The sequence below is a fragment of the Mandrillus leucophaeus genome, unplaced genomic scaffold, assembly GCF_000951045.1.
Source record: "Mandrillus leucophaeus isolate KB7577 unplaced genomic scaffold, Mleu.le_1.0 Scaffold534, whole genome shotgun sequence".
NCBI classification, from domain to species: Eukaryota; Metazoa; Chordata; class Mammalia; order Primates; family Cercopithecidae; genus Mandrillus; species Mandrillus leucophaeus.
In genome coordinates this window covers 1,223,980-1,248,248 of record NW_012105742.1, presented here as the reverse complement: position 1 = coordinate 1,248,248, position 24,269 = coordinate 1,223,980, and the positions used below count along the sequence as shown (strand labels likewise).

At 41.0% G+C, this 24,269-nt stretch overlaps 1 protein-coding gene across 2 annotated transcripts in view; it reads right to left on the bottom strand.

Moving 5' to 3' along the window:
- SIL1 (SIL1 nucleotide exchange factor) overlaps window positions 1-24,269 on the bottom strand; it is a 239,065-nt gene that overhangs the window by 60,160 nt on the left and 154,636 nt on the right. For both annotated transcript variants that reach the window (XM_011997233.1, XM_011997234.1), the window contains 2 exons: window positions 13,570-13,761; window positions 7,934-8,055 (listed from right to left, as the gene is read on the bottom strand). In XM_011997233.1, the coding sequence (XP_011852623.1) occupies window positions 7,934-8,055; window positions 13,570-13,761 (314 nt within the window). The remainder of the gene's footprint in view (window positions 1-7,933; window positions 8,056-13,569; window positions 13,762-24,269) is intronic.

Genomic DNA, 24,269 nt, shown 5'->3' with positions numbered 1-24,269 from the left:
AAAAAAAAAAAAAAAAAAAGATTGCTTCCTATGTGGGGTTATACTGTTTTCAGAAGGCATGTCAGACTCAGTTTCCTTAGGAAACAGACTGAAGATCCGCGGGCATATTTCTCCCTTCCACTCAAAGCCAATTTGCCCTAATAATTCCTTTTGAGTGGAAGATTTTCACTTTTCTAATTATTTCATGGCCCCTAAGCTTTGTCTCTTGTCCCCTAAATTATGATTCCTGTTGAAACCAAGAGCTCACAGCCACTAGGGAATAGCAAATGTTCCCAGGTCAGCTGTCAGTTTCAGTGTTTTATATCTCTTAGGATTTGAGCTTTCCATTATATTTGCTTTAGAATTTCTCTCACTTTCTTACAGGGCTACCACATAAAGAATATGACTTTATTAAATTCCCCTGCAGTTACACAGAGCAGTGGTTCTACAGTTTATTGGCTGAATTAAGCATTTAAAGAAATGTTTAAATATTTAATACAATATCTTCAGGTATTTGAACTAAGAGAATTTCTTAGGAAACACGCCATGTGATTGATTGAGAAGTCTCCCAGTGCTGTTTTGCTTTGTTTCATCACTCACTATTTAAATTTTAATTACAAAAATAATACATACTCACTGGAAGAAAAATCAAACAAAATCGAAGCATAGAAAAAATTTAAAGACTCCTTCCTCTTGGTGGCTTGCTTTCTCCCACCAATTTTTGGTGACTTCAATTTTTGTGTTAGACCATTTATGTTCAAAGCAGCCACATGAAGCTTACCCACTATAAGGTGCTGTGAGCACTACAGATTTGAGTACCAGTTCCCATGCTCAAGAAGCCTTCAATTTTGTTGGGGAAATAGATGAAAGAACTGGCTTACAACAGAGAAGCAGATGTTTTAAAGAGTCAGTTTTCCCAGCACTTTGGGAGGCCAAGGCGGGCGGATCACTTGAGGTCGGGAGCTCGAGACCAGCCTGACAAACATGAAGAAACCCCATCTCTATTAAAAATACAAAATTAGCCGGGAGTGGTGGCATGCACCTGTACTCCCAGCTACTCGGGAGGCTGAGGCAAGAGAATCACTTGGACCCAGGAGGCAGAGGTTGCAGTGAGCCAAGGTCGCTCCATTGCCCTCCAGCTCAGGCAACAAGAGTGAAACTTCGTCTCCAAAAAAAAAAAAAGAGTCAGTTTAGGGGTCCAACAACAAATGCTAATAAAGATGAAGATAAAACAAAGAACTTTGTGTGCTGAGAGTTATGTAGGGAAGAAATTAAGAAGGTGAGAGTACTGAAAAAATCTGAAGGCAGCCACATAGAGGATGTGAACAAGGCAGGGCACATCATCACAAAGACAAATTCAACCGAAATGCTAAAGGGACAAGTGTATTATGCAAAGTGGTGCCTCCCTCCCCAGAATGAAGGCTTAGTTTCTGTAGTACTCAGGACAGCTGGTCAGAGTCAGAGGTCATTTTCCATTTGTCATTATTTGCCATTTGAAAAAAGTAATCAGACTTTGAATGTAGCTTAAGAGAGCTACGACTATCCAATTTCCTAGGCCAATCTCAGTTAATATGCTAATCAGTTTATCACATGCAAAAGGCTTGAGCACCACTCCTGTCGCTATAAGAGTGTGGAAAAATTAGCTACTAGAGACAAGAGGTCAGACAAGTCTTAGGGGTCACATTTGAACTTCTATTCAAACATTGGCATCTCCAGTGTGTGACCTCATCCCAATCTCCAACCTATTTTCTGGGCCTTCAGCCAGTGGGGCTATACACTCATTTCCATGGCCTTAGATTTTAAAGGGTCAAGGTGCGGTATCTGAATCATCCATGATTACATCATTAATAATATAAACAGCACTGTCCACTCAGCCTCCAATGTTCTCTGAAAAACAATTCATTTCCAAGGTATCAATTTATTCCTTTGTTTTTCATGTATTCATTCAATAATTATTTCCTGAGCATCCACCCAATACTAGGTCCTATGCTATACATTAGAGAGATAGCAGGATAAAGATAAAAAAGGGATCTTATCCCCTAAGTACTATCTAACAAGGGATATTAACAATAAACAGGTAACTAACCAGATATTTAAGCACAAATTGAGGTGAATGCTATGAAGATCAAGAAGTTTTTTTTTTTTTAATTTAAAAGATCTGAGAGGGATTTTGGAAATATCCAAATGAATTCATATCAATATGAATATATGTTCAGTTGCAAGTAATGGACTAATGATTAACACTGATTTTAAAAAACAAAGACATTTCATTACCTCTCATAAGAAAAATTTGGAAGTAGATGGTTCCAAAATCATGAAAGTGGCTAAACTGCATCATAAATAACCCAGTTTCCTCCTCCTGTCTTTCCCCTCTATTATCCTCCTCAGCATGTTGGCTTTTTGTTCGTGTGCTTCTCACCTCACTGGTCCAAGGCAGCTGCTGCAGCTCCAAGACAGCTGCAGTTAAGGCAGGAAGAAATGGGAAGGGTCTCCTTACTATCTTATTATAAGAACAAAATCCTTCCCAGAGGCTTCCAAGCAAATCTCTCTTTATGTCTCATTGGTCAGAACTGGGTCACATGGCCATCTCTAAACTAACACACATTCATAGAGAATTGGATTTCCAGGCTTGCTTTAGACCATTCATGGCTCATTTCCTAGAACTGGAGAAGGGAACCTTTTGCCTGAACATATTGCTGCCCTCACATTATCGAGGTTCCTTAGTAGATGAAAAAGGGAGAGACCGGGCACACTGACGCACACCTGTAATCCCAGAAAGCTGGGGCAAGAAGACTGCTTGAGCCCAGGAGTTTGAGTTGTAGTACTCTATGTTCACACCTGTGAAGAGCCCCTGCACTCCAGCCTGGGCAACACAATGAGACCCTGTCTCTAAAAACCTTAAACACCAGAAAAATGGGGAATGACTGTCTAGTAGACAACAATAGTAGAAATTAAAATTCACAGGACTTGTTCACCAAGTTAATGAGAAAGTGAAGCAGGAAGTAGACTCAAATATCACTCAAAAGTTTCAAGCTTGGAGAACTACAATAATCACAATGCCAAGAACAGATAAAAAGAGAATGTGGGAGGAAAAATCTAGTTTGTGAGACAATAATGAGTTCCACTTTCTTGAGTCTGAGGTGCAATGAGACAGTGTGGTAGAAATGTAGGAGAAGACCACAGGAAAAAGGCTGGACTTAAATGTAGACACTGGAGTCATCCACAGTGAGGTTGGATTTGAAATCACAGGAATAGATAGGACCATTACGGGAGAAAATGAAAAGAGAGAAGGAGGACAAGGCTGGAGGAATCTTTGTGAATAGCTACAATTATTAACAGAAGATAGTTAAGATGATGATGTTGCCAAAAAAGGAAAAGGGGAGTGAGTGATTAATTACAGTCATCCTCAAACCAAGGGACTATAATGACATGGCAGCCAAGAGGTAAAGTTCCCTAAGGAAAGCGGCGGCCAACATTTTGACTACCACAAAGATGCCAATGATGACAAAGTACTCTTGAAAAATTTCAGGGATGGTACGGACAGAAACCAGATTGTAGGAATAGTAGTTTCAAGTACATTAATTTAATGCTCATGGGCATTCATTTGTATTCCTTTCTGTCTACTCTTTTTTTTTTTTTCCGACAGGGCCTCACTTGGTCACCTAGGTTGAAGTACAATGGTATGATCATGGCTCACTGCAGCCTTGACTTTCTAAGTTCAAGCAATCCTCCCACCTCAGCCTCCCGAGTAGCATAGCTGGGACCACAGGCATATGCTACCATGCCCAGCTAATTTTTGTATTTTTTGTAGAGACAAGGTTTCACCATGTTGCCCAGGTTGGTCTTGAACCCTGGCTCAAGCAATCCACCTGCCTCGGCCTCCCAAAGTGCTGGGATTATGGGCGTAAGCCATCGCACCCAGGTCCAAATAGTTAAAATTAATTGGTAAACGCTCAGCAGGAAGAGTACAACTGAGGAAATTAAGAGAGCCAACAAAGCATGAGATGAGAGGGGACAAGGCTGGGGGAGGGGAACACATTCATTTTATAAAGGGATATATATAACCCAACATCTGCCAAGGAGGTTCCAAGGAAGATGCCAAGGATAAAGGGGGAAGAACAGAATCCTGTTCTGGGGATCCATTGTAAGAGTACATAATCTCACTATGACTAATGGCACATGTACATCCTTTTTGTGCTGGTTTCAGTTCCATGACATCCTGCAAACTGTGGAAAGTTCAAAAGTCCTGCAAACGTGAATGCTTATAAGCCCATGTAATTGCATAATAATTCATACATGTGCAGATGAGAATATGGGTTATTAAAGAAGGATATAGGACTCCAAAGGTGACTGAGGCAGGGGCATAAGAACAGCAAAGCCAGTGTTACATGAGGCAAGCATACTAGTTACTTGATAGTTTAACTCCTGACAGCTATGAGGTAAAAGAGATATATAGGCAGCTAAGAGGAAAACAAAAGCAGGCGGCCAGTTTGCTAAGAACCAAAACCAGATTACAGAAGGCTGCCTGGCCTCTAAATTTCACAAAGCCTTTTCGAGACTCCGCTTATACAGAAACACAAATGACTTGTCTGGAACTCCAGAGACTCCCGGTAGGTCAGACTGCAGACAGACACACACAAGTGCCATCATGAGATTAAATCACGTCACAGAAAGGCCAATGAAAGTACTTTACTTGAAGAAGGAGAAAGCAGGTTTGAGACAAAAGAAAAACCATAAAAAGATGAAGCTGCTAAAAGCACCAGCACCCCTACCCCTGCGTATCTTATTATGTAAGAGCTTGATCTGACTTATATGTGTGCAACAAACAGAGGAAGATGAACGTGTGTGACCCATATATAAGTGTGAATAATATTTAAATAAACTTCATTTCAGTGACCATGTAACATTTAGGAGTCATGTCAGTTACATTTACATGAACTCTCTCTTCTTGATCTCGGAATAATTGCTTCATGTTTAACACCAGGAAATAGATCTCTTCATCCACACAAATGTATATGGAAACCTTATTAAGCAATTAACCCAAGCAGGCAAATAAATACCCTCAATAAAGCAGCAGATTAGCAATAAGAGACCGGACACAGTGGCTCACGCCTGTAAGCCCAGTACTTTGGGAGGCCAACACAGACAGATTGCTTGAGCCCAGGAGTTCGAGACTGGCCTGGACAACATGGTGAAACCTTGTCTCTACAAAAATTATAAAAATTAGCCAGGTGTGGTGCTGCATACCTGTAGTCCCAGCTACAGAGGTGGCTGAGGTGGAAGGATCACCTGAGCCCAGGAGGCGGAGGTTGCAGTGAGCCGAGATCGGGCCACTGTACTCCAGCCTGAGCGAAAGCATGAGACCCTGCCTCAAAAAAAAAAAAAAAGATTAGCACCAAGAGATACATGGTAGAATATAAGCATCTTAACAGAAGAGAAAATGAGGAGGATAAAAGTTTTTATTGTAGAAAGAGAAGAAATAAGAATTTCTATAGCAGAAACTCATAGTATAAAGGACACATCCTGATGAGGGGGATGATGTTGATAACACCTTGTCATTGACAGGTGCTTTACAACTATTTTCACAAGTCATTGTACATTATTTGACACTCACTCAACTTTATGAAATGCAGAGAACATCTATTAATGTTCCCTGTTAACAAAAGAAAAAGATGAGGCTTAGAAAGGTTGCCCATGGCACACAGATAGGAAATGGCAGAAACTAAACTTGAAACTAGATTGACTGTAGGTCCAGTGGTCTGCCTAATCCTCCTAAATACCCAAACATCTGGACTCACTTAGCAGTATTCTTGCCCATCAGCAGAAAACTAGAAAGAGTATCTTCCAGATACTATCCCCAGTGCTGGGAGTCCATGATTCCAGAGTGCTCACTACCCGCTGAACACCCTCTTGATAAACAGCAAGCTCATCCCATCACTGTGTTGCGTGTTTGTGCACATGTGTGGCAGGTGTATACACACCTGTATACTAGAAGTGGTTAGAGAGATGCAGAGCCAATACTTAAGACATGAAGAGTAAATGATGAATATCAGACTAGAGTACTGAAATCTACCTCTCCGTGTAGAAATATCCTTACCTTGCATCAGGTTCCTCTTTGCAGAAAACATTGACATTTCCACAGTGTTTGGGAGCCTGCTGTTGGCTTCCAAAAGCTCTGGCTCCATACCGTGCTGTCACGGTAACAGCCCTCCAGTGAGCCATCAAAAACCCAGCTAGAACATTCTGAATACAGCAGTTTGCTTGCCACCAAAACACTAAATTGCAAAATTTTATATTTATCTCTATTTAGATTTTAGTTGATGCTGCATAAATGTTAACATGGTCTTAAGCTAATACAATCACAGAAAAGTCTTAATAACACCACACATTGGCACAGTCCCTTGGTGAGTTACGGGTCTGCAAAGCAAGCCCAGCGCATGCTTCTCAAGTCACTTAACTAGTCCCCTTTAACTAGGATATGACACGCATATGCTACACAGTTTCCCCCCAAGAAATGTATTTCCAGAAGCAATGGCAAGGGACATATAGGATAATTTGTTAATATTAAAGGTAGAATAAAAGTACTCGGGAGTAAGGCAAAGATTTCCAAAAAGGGTCTGGAGAGAGGTTAATAATGTTGGATTTAGTTCTTTTCTGGCCTGAGAAATAAAAAGTGAGCTTTAGTAAGTTCTCAAGTCTCTAAAGTCTTATAAGGCTAAGACCCTGGATTTCCTGGACTTCCTCATGACTGAAACCGCAGCTACTAACATCAAATATGCAGATTTTCCATCTTTCCAGTGGCTGCACAGGAGGAGATTTCCCTGGGCTTCCTGGGAGACTCTGGCTCTGGGAGGTGAGACCAAGGGAGGTGGAGTTGCCCTGGAGGCCAGAGCCTTGACTGTCAACACCACCAACACAGGGAGCCCGGGCTTGAAGATCCAGGCAGAGTGGTGATAAGAGAAACAAAGGCCGGCAGTGCCTCTCCTCACGGAACAACTCCTCCAGCTTTCCCAGCTCTGCCCTTCAACTTACTAAGAAAATATGCTGAATTCCTGTCAGAGTGAGAGAGCATCAGACTGAAATTCTGATTTAAAAAACAAGCACAGATAAAGCACAAAGGAAATCTTTTAGAAACAAAGCCTATAATGGTAAATATGTTCAGAATAGCTTTTCTCCTGTAACATCGTGACCTGCATCTAAGCATCTAATAGCCTCCACCCATGCCCTTGCAGCAAGAATCGGAATATTTGTTCCTGTTTTAAAGGCACAAATGGTCTTAAAAGCAGATTTTCAAAACTGGGAGGAACAATAACTCCAACAGCCAATCACAGCATGCAGACATCTTGACCTTTGCAGGCGGTGTAGAATGATGTGGTACCTACATATCTTTTGGCATCTACTCTTTTGAGATGCTACCTCCCCACTCCTCTTGCCTTATCAGTCTTCCATCACAAGCCAGACTAACTGAAATTCTCAACAATTCCCAACCTAGAGAGTGCGATAACCTGACCACATGTACATTGGTTCCAGACAACTAGGGCAAGACACATTCCTCCCTGAAAGCACCCCCTTGTTCAGGCTCATCATTTATCATTACTAGATGTAGCTTTACTGCCAAAAGATCTACTCTATCTACTCCTGTTTATCCCCCTCCCTCTCTACTATTTATAGTTGGTCTAACTTTTTATGAGCTTTGAATAAAACGGAGAATGTGACCTAAGATGTGTTATTAAATGTCCATATACATAAGATGGGGGAACAGAGAGTAACAGATGGTGACAACATGGGTAAAAATTCCTATCTACTTGGAATAAGGGCAGAATCAAATTTTACTCTAGTTTCATTGAGATTACACTGAAATGTCAGTAGAAACAGGCACATTCTAGTGTACCCTTCTTCCAAGCAGATCAGGCCAAGCAATTCTGGCCAATGGGATGTCCATTACACTGCTCACCTGGAAAAGGCAGCCCCCAGCACAAACGCAGCATATTCCTTCACGAGGGGCTCTGTGCTGTTCAGCCCATTGATCACCACTTGAAGACCACCAAAGGAAAGCAGGTCCTGCGCATTGTCCATCTGCAACAGAGCCATTGCTTAGTACAGCATAGCCATCAGGGAAAGGAAAGCTCTTCTTAGAGCCTTTCTTTTGGTGACTATTCAAAAACAAATTAAAAAGCCATGGAAAAAGCAAAAATGGCCTTTTTGACTAACTAAGAAAAGGCTTGTAAAAACCAATTTTTTAATACTTTTAAATTTGAGAACTCCTAATTCATCTAACATGATTGATGAGCACCTGCGTGGGAATCAGCGGAAATGACACCTAGCTATTGCTTATGCCAAACATGTCCTGGAAAATTCTAATATCGTAATGAGTCATAAAGCTTACTCCTAATGTACAAGCTGTTAACACAAAGAATCTGGCGTCATCAGCACCACTAAACGGTGCCATGCTTCCTGTTGATGTCCAATCCCAATGGGGACACTGGAGGCAGATTTTTTAAGCTGATTTTAAATTAGAAGCTAGGGACTAGAAAAGGAGCCCTGTTGTTGGGAGGGGGGTTGCTGTAAGAGTGCTGGGGAGGGGAATAACAAAAGTACCTTTCTCTTGCATCTCAGGTTGACTGCATCTGAAGACATTCATGATAAAATATGCAAGAAAATCACTCTCCCAAAGGCTTTCGTCTAAGCCTGTGCTACTGGCTAGTGGCTATGTATCAGACAGTGCAGAACATTTCTATCATTACATAAAGTTCTATTCAGCAGCACTGGTCTAGGCTATCATTTAAGCACCAAATCCCCAAGTCCAGATTCTCTCTTTTCCTCTACAGGGGATCTCATTACCCACGGTTTATTAGTACCTAGAACAAGACGACTCGCTTTCCTCAGAAAGGTCACTGGATCCTGTTTCTACATGTACCCGCTACAGTCTCCCTTGGATCCTGTTTCTACATGTACCCGCTATAGTCTCCCTTGAATATATCTTTGCTGCCACAAAGGCTGCATCTTGCCCACATGCTAATCCCACTCTATCAATCATGAGGAAAACTCAGGAAGCTGAAGCCCAACAACAGTGGCTGCTACCCATTTTTCTCCTCCAGATTCCACAAGGCCCCTTCCCAACCGCGTCCTTGCCTCTCTGAACTAGGAGAGGGCTCTGACAGGGAAATCAAGTGTGAGGATTGGTATTTGACTCTGCTAGTGTTTTGTGGTGGCCTAGCCTGTTGTTGCCACTTGAAAGATCATTCATACACATTTGGATGGCATCTCCATGAGAGCAGGGGTTTTGTCTGTCTGTCCACGCTTGTAGCTCCAGGGACTAGGACGGTGCTGAGCATATGGTTAGGTGCTCAATGAATAACTGTTGCATTGATGAGTATGAATTTGATCAGAAAAGAATGTTCCTGAAATAAAGCTCCAGTGTGAATAAAAAGGCAATCTGGGGTATCTGTGCCAACAAAATGAACGGGCCTCTGGTACCACAGACATGAAGTAATGGCTAAACCAGGTTGTGAAGTAAGCATGAAGTCTGCCCTGCCATGTGGCCCCAGGCCATGGCCATTTTTCTGCCCCAAACTGTTCTTATGAACAGGAATAACTGGTTGAGTCACAGCCCAGCTAACTAGGGAGACTCGGGGCTGGGTGTTTTGCTGACATAAGCACCTTCCTTCCTTCCCCACATGCTCTGATTTTACAATATAAGAATTCACTGCCTATTATTTGGTTGTCCTTCCTCTGGGTTTTCTGGATACAAAACTATGGCTCAGAATCCTGTCATACCATGCCTGGAATGGCCACTTATCAAAGCTGGTATGAGTTCCTAGCGGAGCAGCTGCCACTCGGTCAGCTCCAAAGCAACACAGCCCAGAGTCACGGACCTTCTGTTCTAGAGTCAGTTTATCTATTATTACTACAATGATAATTCAGCATGATAGAAATGCCGACATTTATATAAGCACTTCAGCCTTTTGGGGATGTTTTCTCATGATTTATTTCACTAACAGTGAGGAAGAAATGATTCATTCTGCCCAGGGCACATCAAAAGCTGGACCCTCCCTGGTGACATATAGGAGAAACCATGACCACAGCCCAGGTCTACAGCTTCCCATCTGGGTCTGGGGCCAAAACTGTCCTCAGGCTGCCTTCGGGGTGGGGTGGGACAGGCAGAGATGAAGAGGAGGAGGGAGTGCAGGAGGGAACTATGTCAACACCCTGGAGGAAAGGAAAGAAGCAGGGCACTGACAAGACAATGAGAGAACAGGAAACAGCGAAGGGGAGAAATGGTGGCACATAGCTGAGGAGACACGTGGGAGAAGGCAAATATACTGCCCCAGGTAGATGGGGTGGATGGAGGCTGCTCCTCATAAATAACTCACCATCTGTTTTCCACACACAAGGTTTTGCTTTTCACATATCCCGTTTGATAATTCAAATATGGCTGCGAGGAAGCCTGGCAGACCTGGTTTGGGTCCTTGGAGCCTACAGCTCCTCAAACCACCATTCAGTGAGTCTAGAATGAGAAGGGACTGGGGAAGTTCCTGGCTAGGAAAGTGCCATCTTCCTTAAAGCCAGTACTACATCACCCCAAGCCCCCATCACAACCAGGACTTGGACCGAGTTGTGTCCTACTTAATCCCCCAGTGAAACCACAGCTTAACACCGCTGCATGGCAGCTTGATGCACCAGCCCTTCCAATCAAAATACCAATGATCCAGAACATTTCTCTGCCAAAAGACAAATTTGGCTTCTGCCAGGGACTGATTTTGGGATGACCTTAAGATGGGTCTGGTGAGGTGGCCTGTGAAAGCAGAATGGGGATGTCACCTTAGGGAAGACACTGCCAAGTGACAAAGGGCCTACAAGGGAAAACAAAAAACTTTGTTGGGGCAATGCTAGCCCAAGCCTCCTGTGGACTCACGCCCTTCCAGGTATGATAAGCTCTCTGGTCATTTTGATGTTTCATGTGCAAGAGCCCATGGTGACCTGATACCTAAAGATTCATCCCAATATGTTAAGATGAGAAAAAATAGAAGCTGTCAACATCAAAGGAGGACTGAGTTGGCAAATAACCCCTTGTATCCTTAATCCTTTAAATATCTCTAATGGAAAAGCTGTTGGAGTTTTTGGTTTTTACCCTGGAGAGTAAGACTGGCAAGGGGAATGAGAACCGAGGTTCATTTTTTTTTCTCTAAGAGGATCAGAGTCCTGCTATTTGAGGCCTGAGAAAGAGTTATGAGCAGAGAAAGAAGATGAAGAAGCTGCCCCATAATTCCTACGGACACAGTGCATACTCATCCTCTTTCACCACAGACGCTGGCAAAATCCTAAAGGAAGAAAGCAGTGTTTTAGCCCAGTTTATAGAGAACAAGGGCGCTGTCGTGCATGGGAGGACATTGAGGATCTATGTCTTGACAAGGATCTCAAACAAGCCTTTGATTATGATTACACAGCCTCCTGGGCCACTGTTGTTCCTAGTCTGGATTACTGCAATAGCCTCCTATATGGTCTCTGCTTCTACCAAGCCCCCCACCTGCAGTCTAATTCTCAACACAGCAGCTGGAGGAATCCTTTTAAAAGTCAGTCACATCACGTCATTCTTCTGCTCAATATCCTTCAATAATATCCAAGTTCACTTTTTTCCATGGCCTACAGGCCCTCTATATTCTTCCTCCCATTATCTCTCTGAGCTCCATCTACTTCTCCTCTGCCCACTCTCAGCTCCAGCTGATTCAAACACGCTAGGCATGTTCCCACCACCGGGCTCCTGCACTTGCTGTTCCTCCAGCCAGAGATGCCCCTTCTCAATGCTGCCAGTTCCAATCTCACCGTAGTTTTTATATTTCTACAATATTTATCACCTACAAACATATTACTTATAATTACTTCTTTCTTATGTTTGTCTATCTGCTTCTGCTAGAAGGTTAAGCCCTAATTTTGTTCACAGGCGTATCTCAAGTGCCTAGAACAGTGCCTGGGAGTTAGCAGACACTTTATTTATTTATTGAATAAATCAGTGGCTTTTATTGGCTCCTCGTTAGCTCCACCTTTTGAGCTTAATTCAAAAGGTACCAGTTGCCTTTGAGAAACAGAGTGGCCAAAAGTTTTAGAGCACAGAGTTTAGGGTCAGACAGAGCTTACTGCAAATTTCAGCTCTACCACTCACTAGGCTGGATGATCTTGAGCAATTACATAATCTCTCTGTGCCTCATTTTCCTCGGTTACAAAATGGGATTAATAGTGGTACATACTCATAGGGAAGCCACGGAAGTCAATGAATTAATGTGTACAGAGCACCTGAAGCAGTGCCTGATATGTAATAACACTCAACAAATATTAGTTATTATAAGTCTGATCAGTTGCTTCCCTGCTTCAAACTCTTCAATGGTTCTTAGGATCAAGGCTAAAGTCATAAAGAGCATGGTATCTCCAACCTCACCTCTCCAACCCCCAAACCTTCCCACTTCATCTGTGTTCCCCTCCAGGCCATGTGCTCCAGTCACTCCAATCTTTTCCAGGCCCTCAATCTCACCAAGCTCTTCCCTGCCCTAGAATCTCTGCACATGTTGTTTCCTCTAGCTGGAATGCTCTAATCTAAGGGTTGGCAAACTTTTTCTAAAGGGCCTGGTAGTAAACATTTTTGACTTTGTGAGCCATATGGTCTCTGTCACAACTACTCAATTCTGCCATTGTAGCATAAAAATAGCAATAAACAATGCATGAACAAATAGGGGTCGCTGTACCCCAATAAAAGTTTATTTAGGAAAGGAGGTGTTGGGCCAGATTTGACCTATGGGCAGTAGTTTGCCATCTCCTGCTCTAGTACCCCCTCTTCACCCGGCCAACCCCAATCATCCTATAACACTCGGCCTAAATGTCACATCCTCTGAGAAGCCTCCTTTATTGTCCATGACTAGGCTCTAAGACATCACCCTCTGGAGCCCTCATTACAATCTTAAATTATATTATTTAATTAATTTGTTCAATTGTTCATTATTCAGTTACTTCCTCTTCCAGGCTATATGCTACATAACAAGGACTATGTCTATTTTATCTCTGCAGTACCCTCAGAGGTACTAAAGAAGGTAACACTCCACATGAAAAAGAGGTTGGCTGGCCAGGCATGGTGGCTCATGCCTATAATCCCAGCACTTTGGGAGGATAAGGTGGGTGGATCACTTGAGGTTAGGAGTTCAAGACCAGCCTGGTCAACATAGTGAAACCCTGTCTCTATCAAAAATACAAAAAATTAGCTGGGCATGGTGGTGCACACCTGTAATCCCAGTTGCTTGGAAGGCTGAGGCAGGAGAATAGCTTGAACCCAGGAGGTGGAGGTTGCAGTGAGCCGAGATTGTGCCACTGAACTCCAGGCTGGGCGACCGAGTGAGACTCCGACTCAGACAAAAAAAGAAAAAGAGGTTGGCTCTAGCCTCTAAGACTGTATCTTACTACGAAAGACAATAAGCCTAGATTAAAAATAGTCTGTGCTCTGGGAGAGAACTGAAGATGCTGATGCTATTTTCTTAGGGCTTAGGGAGGGGGGATTTATTTTTGGAGCCGTTAAAAGTCTGACTTATGGATGAAGAAATACAGTACCTGATGGACATAATATTCAAGATCAAAGAGCGCAGCAATCTTCTCTTCCAAACTGGAGCTGGAACTATTGAACTTGTTGATCAGCCGTACCATGATCTGCATGTCAGTCTCAATGACAACATTCAGCTCATCAAAGTCTTTCTTTAGTTCCTCAATGGGGCGGAAGAGCCGCTTTACCTCAGCCTGCCTTGCCTAAGGAGAGCAGCAAAGAGATGATTAAAATGGTTGGAGACATCTCCCCAAGATGTCTGTGGTCTACCATGGATGCCCATCCCCAAAAAACTGCTGTTCCAAGACTCACAGTGTTCTTTAATCTACACTATCAAAAATACTAACACTTTCTAAGATGCCCAGAGAAGAGAGCCCTCAAAGTCTACCTATATAGGCCTCTGCTCTAAAAACACACTCAAGATGTTCCAAGGTTCACTTATTCAAGTCCGATTTCCAATGTTCAGGAAGAATAGAAAGGCTTCTTGTCACAACCACTGAGTTAAGGGGAAGTAATGCAAGTTCATCTTCAACCCCAAACCGCACATGAAACAGCTGAGACCTAAGGTAGAATAACCCACACCCTGCTTCTCCACTTTTCACAAGCATAGACTATCTTGGCCTTGCCCTACCCAACCCAACAACATTTTAGGGAAACTTGGACATAGAAAACTATGGGTAAGAGCTGTCAGAGCAGGAGCAATTTGCTGATGAAAATTAAATCACTGTCATTACTGTCAATCTAACCACAGGTGTACAATTTGTTCAACTGTTTGATATGGCTAAATTACTATATGTACTATACTCGAATCTCGAACAATTTTCTCTCAATCCCTCCCCACCCTACTCACATATAAAAATTTTAAAACGAAGTTACATTAGAGGTGAATAAAAGACTTTAATTAAACATTTTATACTGTTTTCTTCCCAATTTGAGAGGATAGTGCCTATAAAGAGAGTCTGAAAAGTCACGGTGGTTTATGTATCTGTCTTCCAAGAAAAATTAAAAGGCACAGATATTTATAAAAAGCCGGATGATGAACAGCTGTCAGCTCCAAATTGCTCATCTATTACCTATGGGTTTTTCTCCCCAGTTATAAGCACTCCACAGAAACACCAACCAAAGAAATGAATCAGCCTCTCTTAAAAAAGACCAAGCTCCTAGCGGAGCAATCACATCCATGGGGCGCCACATCCTGATTCTCTGGGCTAAAACAACATGAGATGCTCTCCCTGCACCCAGCTAGAGGTCTCTGGATGGCTGCCAAAGCCAAGCAAAGAGGTCTGGGAAGGCTGAGTCACTTTCCAGAGCTGTGAGATGATAGGCAAGTGAGCACAATAAGAAACTAGTGACATCTGTCTCACAAAAACTATGTGCGCCTGACTCTCAAGAAGGCCTTAAAAAAAAACTTTTTGGCCAGGCACAGTGGCTCATGCCTATAATCCCAGCACTTTGGTAGGCTGAGGCAGACAGACCATGACGTCAGGAGTTCCAGACCAGCCTGACCAATATCGTAAAACCCCCATCTCTACTAAAAATACAAAACTTAGCTGGGCATGGTGGCGGGCACCTGTAATCCCAGTGACTCAGGAGGCTGAGGCAGGAGAATCGCTTGAACCCAGGAGGTGGAAGCTGCAGTGAGCCGAGATTGCACCACTGCATTCCAGCCTGAGCGACAGAGCAAGACTCCATCTCAAAAAAACAAAACAAAACAAAAAAAACCTTTTACTTTGAAATAATTATAAATTCCCAGGAAATAACAAAAATAGTATAGAGACGGTCATGTACCCTTTGTCCAGCTTCCCTCAATGTTAACATTTTACATAAGGATATTACAATGTCAAAAGTAAGAAAAGGACACAGGTACCATACTGTTAACTAAACACCGTGTTCAGATTTCACCAGTTTTACATGTACTCATTTACATGTATGTGTGTGTGTGTGTCATTCTATGTAATTTTACCTGAGATGTAGACTTGTATAACTACCAGAACAATCATGCTAGAGAACTGTCCCACCACAATCACATAATCTACTATGTGCTACTCCTTTATAGCTATACTTTATCCTCCCATTCTATTCTCTTATGTCCCTGTGCCCTGGTTGTCACTAATTTGTTCTCCATCTTTATAATTCTGGCATTTAAAAAATGTTATATATACCGTGGCTCATGCCTGTAATTCCAGAAAATTGGGAGGCCAAGGTAGGTGGACAACTTGAGCTCAGGCATTCCAGACCAGCCTGGGCAATACACGAGACTCCATCTGTACTTATATTGTTTAAATTCTATTTTTTAAAAAAGAGAACTGGCCAGCAAAGATGAAAGTGCAGCAAATAAATGAAAGGTGGTAACTTTGGCAATGAAATTTGAATTGAATGTACATGGAGTTATAGAAGAGATGGTTGACGGTGGGAATGTTAACACTGCCACTGTTTGATAAGCTCTAGATGTGCAGGCAGAGGAACTTAGCAAAGGCAAACTTACAGACACAAATTAGGAAAGTGATAAAAAGGATGAAATGAGACTGGCAAAAAACTTCACATTACAGGAACTCTCTGAGAAATTTCACAACATTGAAAGTACAAAGGGTGAAATGTTGGAGGCTCATCCATACTTAGAAAGAAGTATGATAATTAGCCGAGAGAGAAAAGATGCTTGTTCTATGTCATATTTTTTTTTGGAGTCAGGGTCTCGCTCTATTGCTCAGGTTGAAGTGCGATGGTACAATCACAGCTCACTGCAGTCTCACCCTCCTGGACTCAAGTGATCCTCCCACCTCAGCCTGAGTGGACTACGGGCACAAGTCACACAGAAAACTAAAAAATTGGCTGGGTGTGGTGGCCCACATCTGTAATGTCAGCGCTCTGGGAGGCTGAGGTGGGTGGATCGCTTGAGACAGGAGTTCGAGACCAGCCTGGGCAACATGGCGAAAACCCATACCTACAAAAAACACAAAAATTATTTGAATTTTTTGGCCAGGCGCAATGGCTCATGCCTGTAATCTCAGCACTTTGGGGGGTCGAGGCAGGCGAATTACTTGAGGCTAGGAGTTCAACAGTCTAGCCAACTAGAGAAGGTGAAACTAGAAAGAAGATGAAACCCCTTCTCTAATAAAAATACAAAAATGAGCCAGGCATGGTGGCACACACCTGTAACTTGGGAGGCTGGGGCAGAAGAATCACTTGAACCTGGGAGGCGGAGGCTGCAGTAAGCCAAGATCATACCACTGTACTCCTGTGTGGGTGACAGAGCAAGACTCTGTCTCAAAAAAAAAAAAAAAAAAAAAAAATTGTATTTTTGGTGTGGCATGGTGGCACACACCTGTAGTCCCAGCCAGCCGGGAGGCTGAGGTGGGAGGATCACTTGAGCTGTAATCCTGCCATTGCACTCCAACCTGGGTGACAGAGACCCTGTCTAAAAAAAAAAGAAAGAAAGAAAGAAAGAAAAAAAAAGAATTTTTTTTTTTGTAGAAAAATACTTTTTTTATTTGTAGAAAACATAGACCATTTCTGGGCTATGTTGCCCAGGCTAGTCTCAAACTCCTAGAATCAAGTGATCCTCCCAAAGTGCTAGGATTGCAGGTGTGAGCCACTGCGCCCGGCATAATTCTAAAAGTTTTAAATTACAGTGTACTAAATAAATATTAGTATTGCTTTTCCATTTCTATATATACTTAAAACCAATAGCAATGTAGTTGTTTTAATATCTGGCAAAACAGTTTAAGGATCATGGAACAATCATAATTTTTCCCTTGATTATATCAAGATTGTTTTGCATAGTTTCAGTGTGCACATTTTTACAATTCCATACAACATAAAATGAGGACTGCTGGTATATGATACGCAAATATTTCCTTCCAGTAGTTTATCTTCCGATCATCTTAACAGGGTATTTCACAAAACAAAACATTTTAATTTTGATGAAGTCCAATTTATCGATTTTTTCTTTTATAAATCTTGCACTTGGTGCCATGTCATAAGAACTCTTTACTTGGTCCTAGTTTCCAAAGATTTTCTATGTTTCATTCTACAAGTTTTTTTTCTTCTTAGTTTCACATTTTACATTTAAATCTATGATCTATTTTGAATTAATTTTTTAAAGGTACGAGGTTTAGATGACAGCTCATTTTTTGCTTATGGATGCCCACTATTTGTTGAAAAGACTATTTATCTTCCATTGAATTACTTTTGCACCTGTCAAAAATCAATCAGGTGTATTAGTGTGGGTCTGTTTCTGGGTTCTCTACTCTGTTCCATTGATCTATGATTCTTTCTCTCCACCAATACCACATTGCCTTGATTACTATAGCTATACAGTAAGCCTTAAAATCAGGCAGTGTGTTTTCTTCCACTTATTCTTCTTTTTAAAATTTCAGCTATTCTAGTTCCTTCAACTTTCCATACAAACTTTAGAATAAGCTTATCTACAAAGAAATCTTGCTGAAATTTTGATAGGAATTGCACTAAACTTATAAATTTAGAGAGAGTTAACATTTTTACTATGTTGAGTGTTTCAATCCATAGACACAGTATGTCACTCCATTTAATTAAGTCTTCTTTAACTCCATCATCATCTTTCACCCAACTTTTATACTTTTGAGCATATAGATCTTATATCTGTCTTGTTAGATTTATTCCTAAATATTTCATTTTTAGGGGAGCAACTGTAAAATGGTACACATGCTTTTAATTTCAATTGCCAAATATTCTTTGTTAGTATGTAGAAATACAATTGATTTGTGTTGTCTGTACATCTTTTTTTTTTTTTTTTTTTTTTTTTTCACTCTGTCGCCCAGGCTGGAGTGCAGTGGCGTGATCTCAGCTCACTGCAACCTCCGCCACCCGGGTTCACGCCATTCTCCTGCCTCAGCCTCCCAAGTAGCTGGGACTACAGGTGCCCGCCACCACGCCCAGCAAATTTTTTGTATTTTTAGTAGAGACGGGGTTTCACCGTGTTAGCCAGGATGGTCTCGATCTCCTGACCTAGTAATCCGCCCGCCTCGGCCTCCCAAAGTGCTGGGATTACAGGTGTGAGCCACTGTGCCCGGCCTTGTTGTCTGTGTATCTGGTGACATTGCTGAACTCACTTATTAATTCTAGAAGGCTTTTCTTTGGAGGCTCTTTGGGAGTTATACATAGACAATCATGTCATCTGGAAAATGAGACAGTTTTATTTTTTCCTTTCCTTGCCTTATTGCATTGGCTATGACTGCGTTGAATGAGTGTTAAGAGTGAACACCCTTGCCTTGTTTCTGACCTCAGTGGCAAAGCATTTAGTCTTTCACTGTTAAGTACAATATTCCATGCAGACTTTTTGTAAATGCTCATTATCAAGTAAGGTTTCTATTCCTAGGTTTCTGAGTTATCGTGAATGGGTACTGAATATAGTCAAATGCTCTTCATGTATTAAGTGACATATGATGATGTGATTTTCTTCTTTAGCCTACTGATATGGTGGGTTATACTGATTATTTTTTGCACACTGAACCAATCTTGCATTCTGGTAATAAACCCCATGTAGTTATAATGCATAATTCTTTTTACATGTTGCTGGATTTGATTGGCTAAATTTTGGTGAGGATTTTTGCTTCTATGTTCATGAGGATTGTCGCCATGTAGTTTATTTTGTACTGTCTGGTTCAGGTATTAGTGTGATACTGGCCTCATAAAGTAAGTTGGGAAGTATTCCTCCCTCTCACATTTTCTGGAAGAAATTGTGTAGAATTGATGCTAATTATTTTTAAATGTTTGGTTAATACCTCCAGTGAAACTATCTGAACCTGGGGACTTCCTTTATAGAAGGTTTTTCACTACAAATTCAGTTGCTCTTTTTTTTTTTTTTAATGGTTATAGGACTACTCATATTATTTCATATTGGGTAAATTTGGACAATATGTGCTTATAAAAGAGCTGGACTATTTCATGCAAGTTATCAAATTTATATGCAGAGTTGTTCACAGTATTCTCTTACTGTATTTTCCTTTTAATGTCTACAGGATCTGTAATGATATTCCTGGTTTCATTCTTGATATGGGTAATTTTTATCTTAGTGCTTTATGTGTTTGTCAGTCTCGTGGGTTTCTTGTTTTTGTTTTTGTTTTGTTTTTTGCTTTTCAGATGAAGTCTCGCTCTGTGGCTCAGGCTGGAGTGCAGTGGTGCAATCTCAGCTCACTGCAGCCTCCACTTCCTGGGCTCAAGTGATTCTCCTGCCTCAGTCTCCCAAGTAGCTGGGACTACAAGCGTGCGCCACCATGCCTAGCTCTTTTTTGTACTTTTAGTAGAGAAGGGGTTTCACCATGTTGGCCAGGCTGGTCTCGAACTCCTGACCTCAGAGGCTGCCCACCTCAGCCTCTCAAAGTGCTGGGACTATAGGTGTGAGCCACCGTGCCCAGCCATGTTTGTCAGTCTTGATAGAAGTTTATCACCTTCTGGTTTCACTGATTTTTCTCTAATGTTTTTATGTTTTCAATTTCATTGATTTCTGCTCTTTATTTCCTTTCTTCTGCTTGCTCTGAGCTTGTTTTAATCATCTTTTCCTAGTTTCTTGAAGTAGGACCTTCCATTATAGGTATGAGACCTTACTTCTTCTCTAATATACGCAAATTTCCCTTACAGTTTTAGTTGGATCCTGCAAATTTTGATAAATTGCTTTTTCATTTTTAATCAGTTCAATGTATCTTTTTTTTTAACCTCCCCTGAGATTTCCTCTTTGATTTGACTGGAGATTTTCTTCCTATCTACGACTGGTTTTTAGTTTGATTCCATTATAATGAGAGAACATACTCTGCCTAATTTCAGTTCTTTTAAAATTGTTGAGATTTGTTTGATTACTCAGGATATACTCTATTTTGAGAAGTGTTTCATGGACACTTGAAAAGAATGTATATTCTGCTGTTGTAGAATGGAATGTTCCATAAATGTCAATTAAATTTTTCTGGTTGAAGGTGTTATTCAGCTCTTTAATGTCTTTACTGATCTGTTGTCTAGTAGTTCTAGCAGTTCTGAGAAAGGGATGTTGAAGTCCCCAACTGTAATAGTGGATTTGTCTGTTTCTTTCTTTTAGTTCTGTTAGTTTTTGCTTCAGGTATTTTTATATACAAATAAAAGTGGCACATACACATTTAGAATTACTGTATATTTTAGTGGATTGGTCCTTTTACCATTATATAAATTGCTCGTTCCTAATAATTTCCTTTAATCTAAAGTCAACTTTGATATTAATACAGCAACTCCTGCTTTTTAATTAATATCTGTATGATATACTTTCTATTCTTTTACTTTCAACCTACTGTCTTTACCATTATATTTGAATTTCTTGTAGAAAGCATATTTTTAAAATTCATTTAAAAATTCATTATGAAAATCTGTTTAATTGGTATATTTAGACCAATTATAAAACATTTTACTATTATACATTTATGTTTTAATGTAATATTTTTATATGTTAGAGCTTAAATCCACCATTTTATTAATTTTTTTTGTTTCCTCCAGTTTTTGCTTTTCTGTTTCCCGTTTCTCACCTTCCTGTGACAAACCAAGGTACATTTTATATTATAGAATTCCATTTTGGATTACCTATGCTTTTGAGAATAACTGTTTATATAGTTTTAATAATGATTGTTCTAAGTATTATAATATACATAAGTAACATCATAATCTACTGGTATCAATGTTTTATCACTGAGTGAAATGTAGAAACCTTACCTCCAATTATATTTAATCCTTTGCTCCTCCTAATTGTCTTCAAAATTCCTCACTATACATTCAGAAACAGATGTCATAATTTTTGCTTCAACTATCAAACAATTTTAAAAACTCAAAAACATATGTATGCATGTGTCTTTATAACAGAACAATTTCTATTCCTTTGGGTATATACCCAGCAATGGGATTGCTGGGTCGAAAGGTATTTCTGTCTTTAGGTCTCTGAGGAATTGCCACACTGTTTTCCACAATAGTGGAATTATTTTTTGACTTTTTAACAACAGCCATTATAGTTGGTGTGAGATGGTATCTCATTGTGGTTTTGATTTGCATTTCTCTAATGATCAGTGATGTTGACCTTTTTTTTCATATGATTGTTGTCTACATGTATGTCTTCTTTTGAAAAGTGTTTATGTCCTTTGCCCACTTTTCTTTTAGTTGTCAAATTATCCTTTATTGAAATATTTTCCTCTGTGCTTAAATAGCTGGGCATTCCACTGCACCACTGTTGATGTCATCTATGACGTCATGAGGGTGATGGCCATCAACACTGCAGCCCACAAACTGAGCAGTCCCCAGGATCTCTTTAATGGTTCTAGAGAATTCTCTGGCTAAAGATTGGTGCCACATCTGTCAAGTAATCTTGACAATCGCATCAAAAGTGATATTTCCACTGTGTTTAACGTTTTTCTGTTTCTGTCTCTTGGCAGTTCCTTGAGGGCTTTGATGATCAGGGCAGAGGCAGAAGGTACTACCTCAATCTGGGCCTATCTGTTCTGAATGATCAGTTTCACTGTAATCCTCAGACCCCTCCAGTCACCGGCTGCCTTGGCAATATCGTCACCAACCTTTTTTGGAGACAGACCCAGGGAGCCAATCTTGGGGGCCAGTGCCAGATACCAGCAATGATATCAGTGCCAGCACAGACATGGCACTCACTTCACCCTCCGTGTACCTCAGGTATACAACTTTTTTTTTTTTTTTTTTGAGACAGAGTCTTGTCCAGTCACCCAGGCTGGAGTGCAGTGGCGTGATCTCGGCTCACTGCAAGCTCCGCCTCCCGGGTTCACGCCATTCTCCTGCCTCAGCCTCCAGAGTAGCTGGGACTACAGGTGCCCACCACCATGCCTGCCTAATTTTTTTTTTGTATTTTCAGTAGAGACGGGGTTTCACCATGTTAGCCAGAATGGTCTCAATCTCCTGACCTCGTGATCTACCCGCCTCAGCCTCCCAAAGTGCTGGGATTACAGGCGTGAGCCACCACGCCCAGCCAGGTATACAACTTTGATCTCGCTGGGGTCGAACTTCAGCAGTTTGCCCAGTTTTTAATGGGGTTGTTTTTTTCTTGTAAATCTGTTTACGCTTCTTACAGATGCTGGATATCAGACCTTTGTTGGATGCATAGTTTGCAAAAATCTTCTCCCATTCTGTAAGTTGTTTATTGATAGTTTCTGTTGCTGTGCAGAAGCTCTTTAGTTTAATTAGATCCCACTTGTTAATTTTTGCTTTTGTTGCAATTGGTTTTGGCATCTTCATCACGAAACCTTTGCCCATGCCTATGTCCTGAATGGTATTGCCTAAGTTGTCTTCCAGGGTTTTTATAGTTTTAGGTTTAAGTCTTTAATCTATCTTGAGTTCATTTTCGTATATGGTGTAAGGAAGTGGTCCAGTTTCAATATTCTGTGCATGGCTAATCAGTTATCCTAGCAACGTTTATTGAACAGGGAATCCTTTCTCCATTGCTTGTTTTTGTCAGATTTGTCAAAATAGCAAAGACATGGAATCAACCTAAATGCCCATCAAAGACAGACTGGATAAAGAAAATGTGGTTCATATACACCATGGAATACTACGCAGTCATAAAAAAAAGAATGACATCTGTCCTTTCGAGAAACATGGATGGAGCCATTATTCTTAACAAACTAATGCAGATACCAAATACCACATGTTGTCACTGGTTTTTTTTTTTTTTTTTTTTTTTTTTTTGAGATGGAGTCTCGCTGTGTCTCCCAGGCTGGAGTGCAGCGGCGTGATCTGGGCTCACTGCAAGCTCCGCCTCCCGGGTTCACGCCATTCTCCCGCCTCAGCCTCCCAAGTAGCTGGGACTACAGGTGCCCGCCACCACGCCCAGCTAGTTTTTTGTATGTTTAGTAGAGACGGGGTTTCACCATGTTAGCCAGGATAGTCTCGATCTCCTGACCTCGTGATCCGCCCGCCTCGGCCTCCCAAAGTGCTGGGATTACAGGCTTGAGCCACCGCGCCCGGCCACATGTTCTCACTTATAAGTGGGAGTTAAATGATGACAATGCATGGATACATAGAGGGGAACAACACACACTGGGGCCTATTGGGTGGAGGATGGGAAGAGCGAGGGGATCAGGAAAAATAACTATTGGGTACTTGGGCTTAATACCTGGGTGATGAAATAATCTATACAACAAAACCCCATGACACAAGTTTATCTATATACCAAACCTGAACATGTACCCCTGAACTTAAAAGTTAAAAATTAGAAAATAAATAATAAAAACTCAAGAAGAAAAAGATAGGCTGCATTTTCCCTATTTTTTATTCATTACATTGTTCTTTCTTTATTCCTAACATTTCAAGTTTCTTTCTATTATTCTTTTTTCATTCTATTTGGAGAATATCCTTTAGTCATTCTTTCAGAGTAGGTCTGCTGGTGAGAAATTTTCTTAATTTTCCTCTCTCTATAAGTGTCTTGACCTCCCTTTCACTCCTGAAAGATATTCACAGCTATAAAATTTTGTGTGGACAGTTCATTTTTTCCCCCAGCAATTGAAAAATGTTCCACATACTTCTGGCCTCTATGGTTTCAGATAAAAAATTCACTATCGCTCAATCATTGTTCCCCTATACTAGTATTATTTTTTCTAGTTGCTTTGAAGATTTTTCTGTCTTTAGTTTTCAGAAGTTTAACTGTGATGTATTTTGGTGTTGATTTCTTTGAGTTTATCCTGTCTGGAGTTCACTTGGATTCACTGGA